This window comes from Rissa tridactyla, chromosome 2 (assembly GCF_028500815.1).
Source record: "Rissa tridactyla isolate bRisTri1 chromosome 2, bRisTri1.patW.cur.20221130, whole genome shotgun sequence".
Classification (NCBI taxonomy): domain Eukaryota; kingdom Metazoa; phylum Chordata; class Aves; order Charadriiformes; family Laridae; genus Rissa; species Rissa tridactyla.
Genome location: NC_071467.1, coordinates 118,453,255 through 118,469,763, shown reverse-complemented (window position 1 = coordinate 118,469,763; position 16,509 = coordinate 118,453,255). Strand labels below are relative to the sequence as shown.

The 16,509-nt window shown below is 41.9% G+C and overlaps 1 protein-coding gene across 9 annotated transcripts in view; it reads right to left on the bottom strand.

Annotated features, from left to right (window-relative positions):
* MYRIP (myosin VIIA and Rab interacting protein) overlaps nucleotides 1-16,509 on the bottom strand; it is a 261,162-nt gene that overhangs the window by 36,527 nt on the left and 208,126 nt on the right. For all 9 annotated transcript variants that reach the window (XM_054191437.1, XM_054191436.1, XM_054191439.1 and 6 more), the window contains 4 exons: nucleotides 15,834-15,931; nucleotides 15,448-15,528; nucleotides 13,721-13,870; nucleotides 1,315-1,492 (listed from right to left, as the gene is read on the bottom strand). In XM_054191437.1, coding sequence (XP_054047412.1) covers nucleotides 1,315-1,492; nucleotides 13,721-13,870; nucleotides 15,448-15,528; nucleotides 15,834-15,931 — 507 coding nt within the window. The remainder of the gene's footprint in view (nucleotides 1-1,314; nucleotides 1,493-13,720; nucleotides 13,871-15,447; nucleotides 15,529-15,833; nucleotides 15,932-16,509) is intronic.

Genomic DNA, 16,509 nt, shown 5'->3' with positions numbered 1-16,509 from the left:
GTTCTGACAGGGGGATGAATAAGCAGTTCACAAAGTAATGCATACTTAGTTAAGTCAGATTTTCGTACTAACACTTTCTTTTTGGGGGGAGGAGGGGTATTGACATGGTCCAATTCTCAGCCTCCCAGGTTATCAACTGGCATTACAGATAAATGAATCGAATTGATGGACAGCCCCCATCCGTGGTTCCCGCGACACCCAAACACATGCTGCTTCCACTTGCCAGCGCCGAGTGAGCCAGCTGTGGGACATACAGCACCAGTAAACTCACCCTACAAAAGAGAAGTTTTCTGGTTGCTTAGCTTCATCAACCAGTTTGATAGAGAGCTCAGACAGGCTCTACAGCTGTTACAAGAGAAGAAGCAGGAACAAGCAGGCTCCACCATGGGAGGACAACAGCAGCTTTGCTGTTCCCCGTCACCTGGAGCCAGGGGCTGCAATTCAGCCCTTCCCCTTGTGCAGCTGTGGGGATGAAAACTAACCAACTCTTCTGTGCAGCAGTTGCCTGGTGCTATACTTTTGTGGCCCCACAAACACTACAGACAGAACAAGAGAGGCAATGGAAACGGGGCCCTCCCAAGAGCAGGAACCACCTTCTTCAATGACAGCCTGTACTTATGTCATCTTGAAGTAAGCAGGGAATTGCATTCTAGCACAGGGTGCTGACTCAGGAAAGGGGCTGACTTAGGAAGCTACTCACCATCCATCACCCATATTCACATCCATACCTAATGCGCAGAAAGAGAGAGGACATAGATCTATAGGGAACCTGCTGGTCCGTGAAGTTCCAATTCATACAGCTTCCTCAAACTTGTGTGGAAGCAGCAGTTAGTAGGGCTGCACAGAACATTGCATTGGTGAATTCATCAGAGTTGAAAATAGAAGTGTTGGGGGAACCCTAAATGTGAATTATTTCACTGGTCCACCACGTAACCTCATGAACAGAAGGGAGGCTGTGAGCAGCTGCAAACTCGCTCAGCTGGAGGACAGATAACCAGGTGGCAAAGCAGGGCCCTGGGGCTCTTGTGTCTTAAAAGCTCCGAAATGTATCCAAATTAGATGCCTAAAGTTTCCTAACAATCCAAAATCAACTCCCCAAAGGCCCAAATTTTGAATCTTTTCTTGGAAAAATACAATGGCAAGATAAGCAATGAAGTCATAACAGCATCACCAAAGAGAAATCTTTACATGTGAACCCTGCAAGCACAGAGATCAGCAGAAATTTCCTGGAGATGGTCCTTGCTTTAAGACGTATTTATTCCATGTGTGAGTGAGCGTACCAAAAAAAGTCACATTCGTACTAGAAATATTTACTTGTTTCATTTAGCCTGTCCACGCTTTTCCAGCTGGGTAATGCAGAAAGCTTGTGCTCCTTCTGTTTCCTGAATTGTCCTTTTTGCTGCCTCCAAAGAGCCTCAGTCACAGACGATGCAGGGTCTAGTCCTTTACTGGGCATATCTTCACTAGCCAGGGAGAACGCCGACTGAGACCTCTGTGGGAATAAAAATCAAAGAGCATAATTTAAAAATAGAAATACTTAATTATCAAACCCTTTACCATAATTAGTATGAGTATTCAGTTACCCGTGAAAGTGTGGGCTCTGCTAGCATCCAGAAATTGAACTTAATGTGTTCAAAAGAATTGTTTCAGCGCTAGATTGCTTATTTATGTGCATTTCTGATGCTATGCAAGGAGGCAGGAAATTGTTTATGCTACCACGGACCAGATGGAAAGAAATAATTAAGGTGAAGTTGTTAGGAATGTGCTTGGTGAGGACTGATATCTAACTGCTTCGACTCAAGCTAGCCAGAAAGAGATCCCATTGTGGTGAGACATGATGATCTATTGTTGGCTCAACAGGCCATCTGGTGTAACAATTTGCTGAAATTAAAAATTAAAAAAAAGCAAACAAACAGCCTGTTCCCCCAAAATAGATGTGCAACTCAACTGATTTTAACGCAGAGTTCTTTTGTTTGCTAGGACATACATATCCCACAATATGCTGGGCAGTTTTATGCAGTCTTCTTAATGAAGTCACCCTAGCCTACAATTCCACAACTATCTGTTTCTAGGAAGGTCACATTTCAAGTCAAAATGAGGTAAAATACTGTTGTGATTGTTAATGAGCCCTGACTACTACTAAGGGGAAGGCTCTTTCCTTTGGAACCAAATAAATAGATCACACATTTTAGTTTTGACTTCGGCTCTGGGGTTAGTTACAGAAGTCACATTTAAATTTGGCCAGATGTTAAAAAAAACTGTGAAAGCTGGCGTGTCCTGCTGATTTCAGGAGAATTCACTCTTACATATCAAACCACATGTGTAATTTTAGGAACAAGGCTACAGCAGCTCAAGTCAAGTTTTAACATCTGTCTGACACTATTTGGCTGCAATACCTTTTTTTTTTTTAATTAATAACTTTGCTTTTGACAACAGTATGTGCTAAGGCAGCTCGAATGGCAAGAAAGATCACTTTTTCAAACGCCAATTCGCTTTTTCCCCGCAACTTTTTACCACTCAAAACCTCTGTCTTGGCCTTCGCAACGGAGTCAGTAAAAGCCTGCCTGTATATGCCAGGGTTTCATTAAGAAGTATGCTTTCAAGTGGCTCAGCCTCTTTAGGCAGGCCAAGTTGGCACTCTTAAATTTTTGTACATTTGAACTGATGTTCAAATTACAAATAATTTAACTAAAACCGATAATCTCAAAAGGGCCAGTCTTTGCCTGTATCAGAGCTCCGCTTTGCACCAGTGCAGATGGGGAAAAGGATAACTTGACTTTCAGCTATTTTCAAGTCCCTTCAATTCCCAGGATGGCATACGCATTGCTGGGAGTCCTGCTGGCTTGAAAACAACAGTTTCACCACTTCTCTGGCTGCACCTCCTCCCATCTGAAATGCTCCCGTGTGGGACCCTTGTACCACGCCAGAAGATTTAATTAACTGCAAATCTTCCTGCATCCTTGGCTCAGCAGTGTGATTTCATAACAGATTCAGTAAAAAGAAACACAACCAAACAGCAGGGTTTAGTCTGGCTTCTGAACTCTGCAGGAAGATCCAGAATTACTTGCCCTAGAATCAAATCTTTTCCTGTAACTGCAATGACCGCATAACTTGGTTAATCCTGCCCAGGCAAAGACAAAGGTCCTAACATGATGTATTGGAGTGTTTCCTTTCAAACTCACTGACATGAACTACTGCAAATAAGCTCATAGTACTGTATAATTTTATTATAGGGAATTGTTCAGATGACCACTTTCACAAACCAGCTATATTCTAGTGGGTATTTAGGCTGTTTCAAACTTCAAACTAGATCCTCAACTGCTCAAGATAATCTGAATCCTCCTTAACCCTGCAAAAGCTTAACAATTTAACACAATACAGACAGGTACATAAATTGTTTTGCTATAAGAATTTGCTTGTTAACTTTTATTTCATCCTGCCAGGATATACGGACAATATAAACAATTCTGCCACAAATTCTCAGCCTGAACTGTGCTGTGGCTCATTTCACTTCGTCCTAAAGCAAGAACTACTCAACTTCCCATTCTTACAATAAATTAGGTCCAGTTCACATCTGCCACCCTCTGATACCTTTGTGTTAAAGTTGTTAGGTACTGAAAGCAGCAAGTTGTTGTGGCTGTTATTATTTTCACAGTACCAAGTACATACCCTCAGGGCACATTCTTTTTCCACGTGTATGGTAAACACATAGAGATAAGAGATGCTGAAGAACCTGTAAGAAGGAATATCCTGCAGCTGAATCACCAGTATCTATTTTCCCTTATTACTTAAATATCCAAATCATCAGAAGGAGAAGAAAACATCAGGAAAAACTTAAGTAGTCTGTTCCATGATAACCTGGGCTCAGATAATGAAAGTAACATGTTTTTTCTTATTATGAAAAAATCTGTAGGTTTGACAACTTTTCTGGTGTTTTGTTTAAATGCCAGTTTCTCGCCCGCCCACTCGCTGTTTCGTAAACATCACAGCAAAGGCTGCATCGCAGTGATGGCACTGTGTCTGCACTTAGCTCTCAACTAACCTGAGACCCGCCAGCAGCTTAGCCCTGGCAACGCAGAACTTGGCACGGGCTACGAAATCCACTGAAGTTGCTCAGCAATCCTGCCCCCAGAGCCGTGCCTCCGCAGCAACGCTGCCACCAGCACTGCCGCAGCAATTTAAAGCTAGGTCTGGTGTGTCTACGCTACACAGCAGATATATCTTTCAGGACTAGAAGATACAGAACAGCTTGAAGGATTTAAAAAGGAGAGGACGAGCATGAAGGGCCTGATGGGCAAAAAAAAAACCCCACTGAAAAACAAGGCAGTACAGACAAGAAAGTAGACACAGTCCCATGTGATATAGTAGCCTAGGATCTCAAATAAGCTTATCCAAACAAGCTTATCTAAAACAAACTGCTTTTTTTTTTTTAAATCGCGTGCTGAAACTTTTGGGTCAGGTCACAGGGAAACTGCTCTCCACAGCTTCTGCCAACTCTCTATGGAGAGTAGAAAATTGGTTTTACGCAGGAACTGCTGCTAATTCCCAGGAAAATCCCTCTAAATGCAGCAAGGGAAAAAGGTTCGCTGCCTCCAAAGCTTAGCTTGAGACCATCCTCATCCTTTTTCTACATTTTATCTGAATTTTTGATAAAATGTGTCTTGGAATGCTCTGCTATAAGTACCACCTCTTCTCATTGAAGATGGTTCAATGTCACAGAAGGCTCACAAAAAGGAAAGTAATGCCAAGCTAAAATAGCTTGACTGCACCCCTGTATTCAGATCCTGAAAAAGGATCAAATGATGCTACTGGAAGAGACTGTTGAACTATCACTCTTCACTACTACTTTTGTAGTTCTCTCTAGTTCTTGTAACTGGAGAGATTTAAATGATCAAGAAGTGACAGCATTCTAATAAGCTCCAATTAAGAAGAATAAATAAAAGTAAAGGATTAGGTTATTTCTTGTTCTGAAAGTCAGTTTTAGATAGGGGTGGCAAGACAGATAGTAGAATTGTGTTTTACTCAGACAAGTATGGGTGGAAAGAAAGTGTAAATATTCATCCCTGAGAGCAGTTCAAATCACTGGTAATGCTGATAACGATACAAAAAAGGAGTATCAATAGCCAAGCCTGGTGTAGGAATAGGACAGAAGCATATCCCAGCATGAGAACAAATCACTATACATTGGCATAAACAAGGCCATTTTTTTTAGAGCACAAAACCAAATGTTTGTCCACAAGTTTATCTCCAATCAATTAGTGGCCTGACTGATGACTCTATCTGAAAAGCAAATGACTCAAGACCTCCTTTTGTTGCTTTTGCAATTAACAGCAAATTAGAAAGTTAGTTATTTGATGTGAGGTTACACAGCAAAAGCTCTAATCCTGGCTGGCACAGTCGCATCAACTCGAACTCAGCTGGCACCACTAACGCAACAGCCCCAGAGCCATAGCATGGGCTTCGGCACGGGCTACAAACCTACATCCATGCCTGCCCACGCTGCTGACTTCACTGCCACACTAACCTGTGGCAGGCAGCAGAAGAACATATTACTGTGCTGCATTTGTGCCTCTCTTCGTCACAGAGATAACAGCCCATCTGTAGATCCACTGGGGAAATTTCTCTGTTGCGGACATTTGCATAGGAAGCAAAACACTGAACATAAGGGAACAGGATGGAGAAGCCTATCTGGGGGCTGGTGCTCCACGTAGTTTCCCTGTGCATGGATGCAGAGAAGTCCTAGAGGTAAGGCTGGCTACCCCGATAGGCTTTTGGATCAGTTCAAATTTGAAAAAGGGATATTTACCAGCCAAATGGAGGAGTCATGGCCCCGAGTCTTTACCAGTTGCCTATAAACTTGGACAGCAAGAAATCTCAGGGCAGAAGAACCAATCCAGTCTGTTTTCCAAAAGTATCCAAACAATACAGTAGCCTAAATATGTTTTTCAAAAGGAGGCAGGAATGTAGGAGCTTTGGTCCTTATTTATAAAGACATGAGAGGTCAAGAAGACCCTTCCCTCCCAGCTAAAGCTACCAGCACCTTTTCTAACCAGTTCTGGTTCCTCAGCAAAAAAACTTGTCAGCCAGGTGCATTTATTTGTGATGAATTACAAGGCTGCCCTGTATACGTTTGCAGTCGGACACTAAGGTACCGCAGCTGTTAGTTTCTGCAATAAATTAGTACATCAGCAGATGGCATTGCAACCAAACAGGTCATTTGCTATGTTCGCCGCACGCTCTCCTCCCTTGGAGGCATGTGCTGCATACTGGATCGCTGTGCACTACAGCACAGCTTGCAAAATATAGTTACAGTATTGACAGGCATTTCCAAACACTTTAGTTAGATGAGTTCCCCACCGAATCCTGCCTACTGGCATCTGCTGCGAGATGTTTGTTTCAAAAAGAAAACCCAGACACATAATTATTCTCTTGGTTTTGGTTTTTTTTTTTTTTTTAACCCCTCCTCAAGGGATTTCTGCTGCATAGTTATAATGTCTGGACAGAGAGAACTCAGCCTTCATCTTGTACTGGGCTAGCACTAAAGGAATATTTTTTGCAGGTACAGTCCTGTTTCATTGCTGGCCTTCAGGGCAAAAGAAAAAGGCAATGCAGTTTCTGAAGATTAAGGAAGGGAAGAGTGAATAAAAAATAATCACATACAATGTCTCTTATTACTTAATAAATATAAATATTCCATCTTCTGTCTATAACAATTTACAAGCCCATGCTTCTGAATACTGAATAAATAAAAACAAAACCAGTAATGAAAAGCAAGAACAACTTTCTATAAAACGTGCTTGTAAATATTGAGTCTAACATTGGTAGTCTATGGATTCTTTACCTGGAATAACTCTCTTATAGGTATGCATATTGTTTAGAGACAATATTGAGACTTTGTTCTGCATTCTCCCTCAAAAGATGAAAGAGCATGGGTAATTCCTCTTTCTTCTAAAAAGAAGCCAAGGTGGTAATTCAAAGTAGATCCCAAAAGCAACTGAGTGAACTCTACAAATGATAGTCTGGATCACTCATGTTTTTCTCCTCAGTTCCCTCCTATGTCACCCTATTTCTTTGGTCTGATTTAACTAGTAAAAATGTAATTTATTCTGCACTTACTTACAGTAGATCAAGGACTCTCCCAGCTTCAGGAGGGACTGAGAAGCCCAAGGTGCCACCAGCGCAAGGCAGCTGCAGGGTTCCCATGGCAGGAGCCCTTGCAGGAACTGGGACCTCAACACCAGGGCTGAGGGCAGGGAGGGCACCTCTGGATCCTCTGCTGTGCAAGCTCTGACCTGTGGGACGGTTGTTAATTTGGGCTTTGAAAACTACCTTATTTATTCAGGGAAGCAGCCTAGAATTGACAGCACAAACAAAGATTACTTAAACGCAACCTTATCCGTCCCCTCTCCTCACCTGCAAATTCTACGTCTATGCCTGCTAGTGGTGCAGCAAAAAACCCTCGCCTGCTTCTCATCTGTGCTCTACGAACACAATCGATGCACAGACAGAACCAGCAGGTCCCATCCAACCTCAGCAAATACAGCAGCAACTCCTAAGCATCAACAGCTAATGCATCCTTTGGTAAGGAAACTCCCACACCAGGAAGGAGACTGTATAGAGCTTGTGAACAGTGCCACTCTGCCACAGCCGATTTATCCCTGGAAGTGATTTTCCCTCTGCTCAAATGTATGCAGTCCAGACATTTAGCAGTGGGAGTGAAATACCAAGGGTTTCAAGCATCTGTTCCTTAGTTAATCTTGTATGCGGCAAAGTATCTGTTAACAACCCTATGGCTTCTGAAAGAGGGCAAAAACAGGCAGATGAATGGGAGATTTTTCACACTCAATTGAAAAAAACCTCCCTTCCTTAAGCCCTGACCTAAATCCTGCTTAGGATATCCCAGCCATCAGGGCAAATCCTTCAATAGCAGACTGGGGAAAGCAAAGATGACTACTCCCTCTCCTGCAAAAGCCTTAGAGCATCCGTCCTTCCAGGGTTTGCCCAAGCTGGCCTGTTGTTTCCTACTGACACAGACCTATCCTGGCTGCACTTTAGGTGGGTTTGACATCCTTCTACTGGCCTCTCAGACAGCCGATCCCCTTAAAAGTACTGTTCCTTTAAAAGGAGGACAAAGATAAGACTCAGTTAATCAGGAATAGGTCCATCAGCAGTATGAATTGCACACCTGTCTAATAATATGTAAAGCCACATTTGGGTTTGCGTTTATTTTGGTTTAGTTTGGATCAATCGACTTTGAGGATCCAGAGACGGGTTGCAGGGGAGAGAGGCAAGAGGTTACTCGCCAACAAACCCATTGCTGCTGCGCATGCATGTAGCTCTACAAATCACCACACAGAAGTATAATCCATAGTGCCTGAGGGACCTCCTCCCCCTCCCCAAATGGTAAGCAGGCCCCACATGTGAAAATGCTTTGGTTGCAAGGGGTTTGCAAGCTAGTTATAAGGGAGATTTAAATATTGGTTCCAGAAGATGAGTATAAACATCCTTTTATTGTACTTATGGGGCTAACAATTTAGGAAAGTGGTAGGAACATAAAATAGCATACTTCAATCAATGTGATGGATTTATGTGAAGAAGTCTATAGAAGTTTGTGGTAAATCAATTGTTACATGCTTTGACAGGAATAGAGGGCAGATGTACCAACACAACTGTAATCTAAACAGCGCCTTTACAGGTACCCTTGTTCATTTAGCTGTTACCGTTTCTCATATGTTCCCCCACGTCCCTTTCTTTTTCCCTTCTCCTGAACTTGAAATATTCTATTACATCTCTTTAAAAAAACAAACAGCGCAGATGCTTCCCAGTTGTGTAACATCTTTCATTTGAAGACACTGAGAGCTCAGTTAGTATCCTCTGATGACAGTATTACTATATTATTTACAGATAAGAAAGCTGAGCAACTGCAAAGGCCAGATCCCTCTTCTGGTGTAGGGCAACATGATTCTAAGTCACCACCAGTGTAGCCCACTGGGAAAGTGCATGTCTATAAAGGTGTAGGGGAAGAGGGTGAGCTGGCATTTTAATCTCAAGTCTAATTGCAGCCTCCCACATAAACTCACCTTTTTTTTCAAGAGAATACTCTTCACTGCACATGATTACTCTATTTTCATTAATTTCTAGGTTGCTCAGTACCCCATGCAACCTTTCACGTCCCATTCTGACCCTTGTCTACAAAGTCGTGCTCAGCAGTGTGCTCGCCCATCAGAGCGAATCACTGCGTCTCCTACTCAAACACCCACTTGATAGAGGAAGCCTGAAGTGTTCTGTGTTTATTTGCTTCTCGCTGTGACAATATACACCCTGATTTCATCTAAAAATAAAGTCAGATTTGCCAGGCAGCCTAGCTCTGAGCATCACAGATTTTAAGACAGACCTTAAAGCTTTGTGATATCCAGCACTGTATTAGGATAACATCATTAAAACAAAATAAAGCTGAAAGAACAACATATGATCTAAATTATTTGGAAAATAACATTATAGAATGACCACCCTTCTGTGTCCTCTCTCTCCTGCTCCCTTTCCTGCCTTAAAACCCATCTTGGTTTGCGGGCAGTAAGCATAATCCAGCTGAATTTAGGCCTGCATGGGCTTAATCATATATCTAGCATCCAAAACTGTCTTCTTGGATGTTTGTCAAGTGCATGAAACCAAGAATCAGTCATCTTGTGCTAGAGATACGTCTCAAACTATACAAACAACTTCAAAAGGACAATTCTGTCACGTTTACCCTTGCACTGATTATTTAGCCACCTGAAACCTTAAAAAGTGGTACTAATTACTAAGTCAGAATTGCAAAAGCAGTTGTATCCTATCCTTTTGCTGCAGTGGAAGGAGGGAAATCAGCCAGATTACTATGGACAGGGCTGTCTTGATCTGAAATCCAGTGGGACCACAATGTCACACCTGTAAAGTCAACAGACCACAATAAGATTTCTAACCTGGAGAGTACTCAGAGAAAGCTGCATCTTCTCATAATAAATATTAATTAAAAAAAGACCCATTATTTTCTGAAGTACCAAATGCTTTTCCCTCTCAAAGTGTACTGTTCTTTCCCATTCCGGGCAGACAAGAGAGCGCTGCAGTTGGCTGCTTCTGGAAGGAAACAAGACAGTAAATAACCCATCAGGATCCAGCTGATGGGCTCCTGGATAAATGCACACCCGCTTCATCAGAAGCAGGTCCCAGCCATGCACCCTGTGCAACCTTCTGATCCCCACTCATGTATAAAAGCGAGAAGCTCCATCTTCCCTATGATGTGACATATTTATTAATTAGACATACATATGATGTTTTTGATACAGAGTCGTTGCCAGGAAAGAACTGATGTCAGCTGGTATCAACTTCCTACAGTGTTATACCTCCCTCAGCTGAAGCAGCTCTCCCGCTGCGTCCTATGACTGCTGAACAGGATTCCTCTTCAAAAAGGTTTTCTTCAAATATTTGTTGGGGACAAATGTACAAAGGTATAGAGCACCTGCAAAACCTCCTGAGATTTCCAAAGCAGTTTTGGACCTCAGCCTTGTGTAACCTTCCTTCTCTTTAAAACAAATCAAAGGGGGAAAAAAAGAAAAAAAAAGAAAAAAATAAGCAACTGTCGGTACACTGTGGACCTTATCGTTAGCTTAACCAGTAAATTTCTGCTTCCCCTGAGGTGCATCATAATGTGTGTTTAATGAAATCCTCCTTTTCCCTGTATCCCTAGCTGTTTTATATACTATAAATTATGGATGAGCTTCTGTTTATATATGCAATCTTTTAGCTGTAAAATAAAGACCACTAATACAGCACTTAGAACACACCGGGATGCCTGCACTCCATCAATGTTTAAATACATGGATATTTAAATATGCCAACTGGTCGTTTGCTCTCGCTGGCAGTGATGTATGGGGGGCGGGAGCGGGAAGATGGACTGGGAGAGCAGAGAAGCATCCACCCATTGCTCTAAGCTCCTCCTACCCCAACATTGTACGGCCTTTCCTTATTGGTAATGAGAAACAGATGGTGCCATCCATCTCTTTTTATGAGATGGGGGAATTAAATATTCAGCCTGGTATCACTATTTTTAGCTTGGGCAAGGGATCTCAAAGAGATCTAAGAGAAAAAGAGGAAAAGCCGATATCTATAGCTACTACCACACCACAGTACTGCAGTTAAACAATCAATAATATATTTCGGGGAGATACCGCATGTGCCTGTGTGTTCCTTAATATGAAGATCAATAGGTTCTGCTCCAATCAAGCAGGTTTCAGGCAGTCGGTCTCTTGGCACTGTGCAGTCCCCAGTTTACACAGCTCAAGTAACGCCGGGCTTCCAGAGCCCACTGGAAGTTTCTAGCTGATACGGATAAGCTACACACAAATAGCTGCATTTAAAAGAAAAATTGCTTGGCAGACATAACCACACAGTTGTATCTGGAATTATTACAACTCCCCCTCACACTGTAAGCAAGTGATTTTGCTAATAAAATGCAATGCAGTAATAAACATGGGTTTCTAAAGGCTAGCGTTGTAGCATGTACCTGCCCTAAGTAACTGAATCTTACTAGATTCACGTACTATCTTCTACACAGAAGACAAATAAAAATATTTGCTCTAAGATGAATTTCGAGTTTTAAATTACGAAATCCTAACTGCCTTAAGATTTGCTACCCTTACCTCCCTTTCCTCAGCACGTCGGTCTGTTAATCACGTTTCTTCTTCCCTTTTATTTAACCTGTCCTGCTTCTGCTTGCTTCACCTACTAATTTGTTTGTCAGGTTAACAAAGAAAGCCTTACACAGAGGAAACTCTACTTAAATAATCCTTATTGGAAAACAGGTTCATGTATATAACTCTAACCCAGTAATAGTCAACTTGGGTCGCTTTGATAGAAAAAAAATGCTGACATAGTCTGTCTACAAAAACCTTGGTTACATTAGGAGCATCTGCCTTAATAAATCTGTCGCAAGAGCTCCCTTGTTAGCTCCGGCAGGTACTACAAAGAAAGGGTTTTTATCGCTACAGGCAGATAGATCTCTGCTCAAACTAAGCCAACACACACAGCTCAATGGTAGGATGTGTACACAAATCCGGAGTTCGGGGGTTTTTTTGGTCAACATAATGTCATCAGTTAGGAAATACAAAAACTTCACTTATTACAGTGGAGCCCGTGAAGATTTGCTGTTACAAGCTTGTACTCAGGAGTTCCAAAATGTACCTGGGAGGGAGAGTAAAAAGCTTTGCCTGGAAAGGGCATATGGCCACAGGGCGTCTCTGCCAGCTTCTGTAGAAGCTAGGTTTTGTTTTGGAAAGAAAAAAATATTGCAATTCTTCTGGCAGAAAAGGTAACTTTCTCAAATGATACACTGATACAGTTTAGTCCTCCAAATCTGCTGACAGATGCACGCTTACCATTCGTAGCTGAATGAAAGCAAAGTTGAATGGAAAGCAAGCTCAGGAAAAGGAAACTGGGTTGTTCCACTGCTGTTGATGAGGACACTATATTAGCTATAGGCACAATTGGAATTATGCTACCTTTCCAAGGGTGTCTGGTTATACTCAGAAAACAACAGGTTTCTGGTGTAATAACTGGAGATTTGACGAGCATGTTTCCCTAGGTCTTGTCCTTAAACTCCAGGAAAAAACCCCCTCAGTTGAGTCAGACACAAAATTAACTCTCCCTCTCCTGGTTCTTATGTTCCACAAGCAAGCTGCCTAGGAGCTACAGGGCAAAGCGCTTAAACGCACTCACCCTGACTTGTTATCACTTGGTTAACAGCAGCGGCTTAAGGTGTTACTCCTTCAATTTCGAAAAAGGTGAGGGACGAGAACGTAAGTCTGTACCTCAGCAATTCTGGCCCACAGTCTTATATTCTAGCAGAAATCTATTTTCACCGGCAGCGTAAGCTAGCAAACTTAGCTGGGAACTAAGGCTCAGCACACGTTCAACTCTGGGGTTTCTGCTCGGTGGGGAGAGGTGGTTACTGGCGCAGCAGCAGGACACTGGGGAGCAGCAGCTTCAACCGCTGTATCAAAAAGCGCTGGAACTCATCTGTCACTGTCCTCCCTCACTGACTGTGAAACGGCATATCCAAGCCTACAGCTTATTTTCACTTCTTTTCACTTGCTGCTCTTCTTAAAACGTTACTAATGCAGCTTGTCAGATTTTTTTCAGCTTTACAGCAGGAGCTAAAGGCATTGTGCTGAGAAACAGGTGAAAGGAGGAGGAAATACTCTTTAGTGTAAGACATAAATGGTGCTTTACAGTTGGGTTTACTTTTTTGCTTGTGGTGGTGGCTGTTTACGATGGCTAAGGAGAAAAAAAAAATTACAGAAATCTAACATTGTACAAAAGAAAATACAACGTTCAGCAAAATTCCAAATAAAAGCTAAGTGAGCATGAAAACTGTCTTAAGGAATTCAGACTGAGGCACTGAGTACTGTTAGCATTCAAATCAAGCCGCGAGACTGCCCATATCACAAACTCAGTCCTCCCCAACACACTCGCCAATACAACACAATGTCTGCGACTTACTTCTGTGGCCCACGATGCGCTAGGAAAAGATGCAACTGAGAGAGACAGTTTGTCCAGACACGGGTTTAATGCCTTGTTCTCTGCAAGTCTCTACGTACCATTCCAGGCAGTAAGTACACTTCTCCATCATTTCAATCTTCCAGTTTTGTGCAGCAGAAAACATCAACAGTTGTGCCAAGTCACTCACCCATAACGTGTAGGACCCCCTGCGGCTCCCTGGAAAAGTCAGCATACTCTGATCTGAGACAGCCACAGACGCCAGGCCACTGCTCCTGGACGGTGGCCATTCAAAGTCAGCCTCGGCCTGCTCAGTTTTGCTTTTCTGCTTCTTTATAATCTGTAAGGCAGGGGGGGCAGGGGATAGGAGGGGAGAAAAAAAAGCGGTGCTTGCAAAATACTCTTTGAGCCGTATGGAGAAAAACTACGCTAACCCTGTCTCAAGGCAAACTGCCTAGGAAGAACACTTGAGTTTCCCTTTGCTTTTGCTCCAGTTCATACAAGGATGATTCTGACAACCTGCCTGCATTTCCTCTCATCTTGCAATTGCATAAGCATCGATACAATAAATTATAATCAATGCCCGTAGGAACGTCAGAGGTGAATTAAATAAACATGGAACCCTGTTCCTACGGTAACACTTTAAACATTAGCAGCATCTGTCAAGTCTTTTCTCAGCCCAGCACGTTTGCAAAGAAACATAAAATACTAGTTATGAGGAGAATTTCAAAGGCTCCCATGGCATCTAGACACATTTCTACTGAAAACAAAGAGGTGTTAGGTGTCTAGGCACTATTTTTGGTTTTGAAAATCTACATTGTCTTAGGAGAGAGAGATCATATAAGACTAACTGTCTCCCTGCACTGAGAGATTATATCCTGCTGCACTTCATTTCCACAACTTTTCTGACTCCAATTCAAAATATCTATGGAGTATTATTTTATAAATAGATCTTGTTAGGAAGCTTTTGCCAAAAGTAGTAGCAATTCAAGCTTGGCTGAGATAGGCTCTGGACTATCAAAGACTTGATACGCAGAATTAATCTTCTATCATCCCTATTAATAAGAAGGCAGATTATTTTCCATTGAGTTTATGCCCTTCTGGCTTTTCTTGATAGCCTTATAAACAACATTTTCCTTTTCTGGTGTCTGATGCATACATCGTTAAATGCCACATCCCATACAAAGATGTGGCAATTAGCTTAGTTCACACAGAGGGAGACTAACTTAGCAGAGTGGTTACTTTACCGATCACGGGAACTCAGCAGCACTCAGTTCAGCTTGTCTTGCTTTGCTCCAGTCTGTCCAGATAAACTCAAGGGTATTAGTTCCCACTAGCCCTTTGTTTCAGTGCTGAGTCAGTGCCAACTGCGAGCTTTGCAGGGACAAGAATGAGCTTTCCGGAAAAAGCGACATAAATCAGACACACAGAGGGTTCTGTGATTTTTTGTGTGTCTCTCTCACAGTATCATTAACAGAATTCTATTTTAATGATCGATGTTTTCTCTGTATGCGTTGCAGACGCAGGGTGCAGTAGAGCTAGTATGGTCAAAAGTCACACTTCTTTACTTTGGGAAACTTTGTGCCTTTTGGGAAGTGAAGTACAGCTGTAAAATTCCATGAAGCTGGGGCCTCCTCTTCCAAGCAAGGATATCACACACCAGAGGGGGTGGTACCTCGCAGCTCTGACAGTGTACGTCATCATTTAGGCAGTGGATTAAGCTTATTTATAAACTGATCTCTCCATCAGATGTGGCTGATTAAAGCCTATACTCGGATAGTTGAAGTTGCAACTTGTCATTTACTCTGCTTTCTCCGTTGGTGTCATCCTTTTTGCTGTTAGCAGAGTCAAAGCTCACCAGACTAAAGGACTGTGTTTTGGCTATTAAATAAACTAAGGAAAAAATGCATGCCATACCTTCTGCACGATGGTTGTAGCCAGCTCTTCAATGAGGTCCTCCTTGTGCTCCTGCAAGTAACAAGCCTCGTTCTGCTTGTCCTGCAAAAAAAATGGATATCTGTAGTTTCTAAAAATCACATAAAAACAGCCTTTCCACAGAAATGGGGAATACGCCCTATTTGCACTATGGGAAGAAATTACAGGTACTTACATTGCACGTCACCTTCTGCAGAGCAACATGCATCTTGGATACAAGTTCATCAAACCCACACTCAAGTCTTTAGGTATGGCATGAGATAGTGACTACTTCTTTATGTTTTCTTCTGTATTTACTTGGTTTTGTACCACTACCCAAATTAAAAGAAATGTAATTGTTCCATTTAAATTATTTTTTTTAATGTTACCAGGCTGTCACTGTAGGTCTCTGCCTTAGAAATAGCTTCTTCCACTGCTTCCTCTGCAACGCGTAAGGCCACAGCAAGGGTATCCATCATGCTGTGTCCTAGGTGAAGAATAAGAAAAACCACCATGTTCTTTGTATATGTACATTTTGCACAATGAGCTCCAAAATTCAGACTCATATTCTGCACATATATTCAAATCTTAGATCATTCATGACAAAGTTCATTTCCTCAATCCATAATCATGCACAGTAAAATAAACATCTTAAGACAGAGAAATTTGTCTGCATCTCTATGTTACTTCTTAAATGTAAATATTAAATACAATAAAACAGAGTATTTTTATGTTGCTTATTTTAGAATCCAGCAAAATAGTTAGGAGGAAATCATAAGAAGAAAATCTGTAAACTTCCTATAAACACCAACAGAATATAAGAGAGTGAAAAGAATACAGAAGTACAGGATAGGAAATCGGAGAGAAGTAACAAAAACTGAACATGAAGAAAATCACACTAGAGTAAGCGTGTATTAGCTGTAATACTGAAGCAAGATATCCCAGCATGGTACAGAAAGGATTTTTAGTATCTTGCTAAAAGTTTCAGCTAAAATATTGTTGGATCAGTGAACAAGGCTTACCAGCACTCTAGGATATTTGTCCAGTAATTCAAAGTGTAAGGAC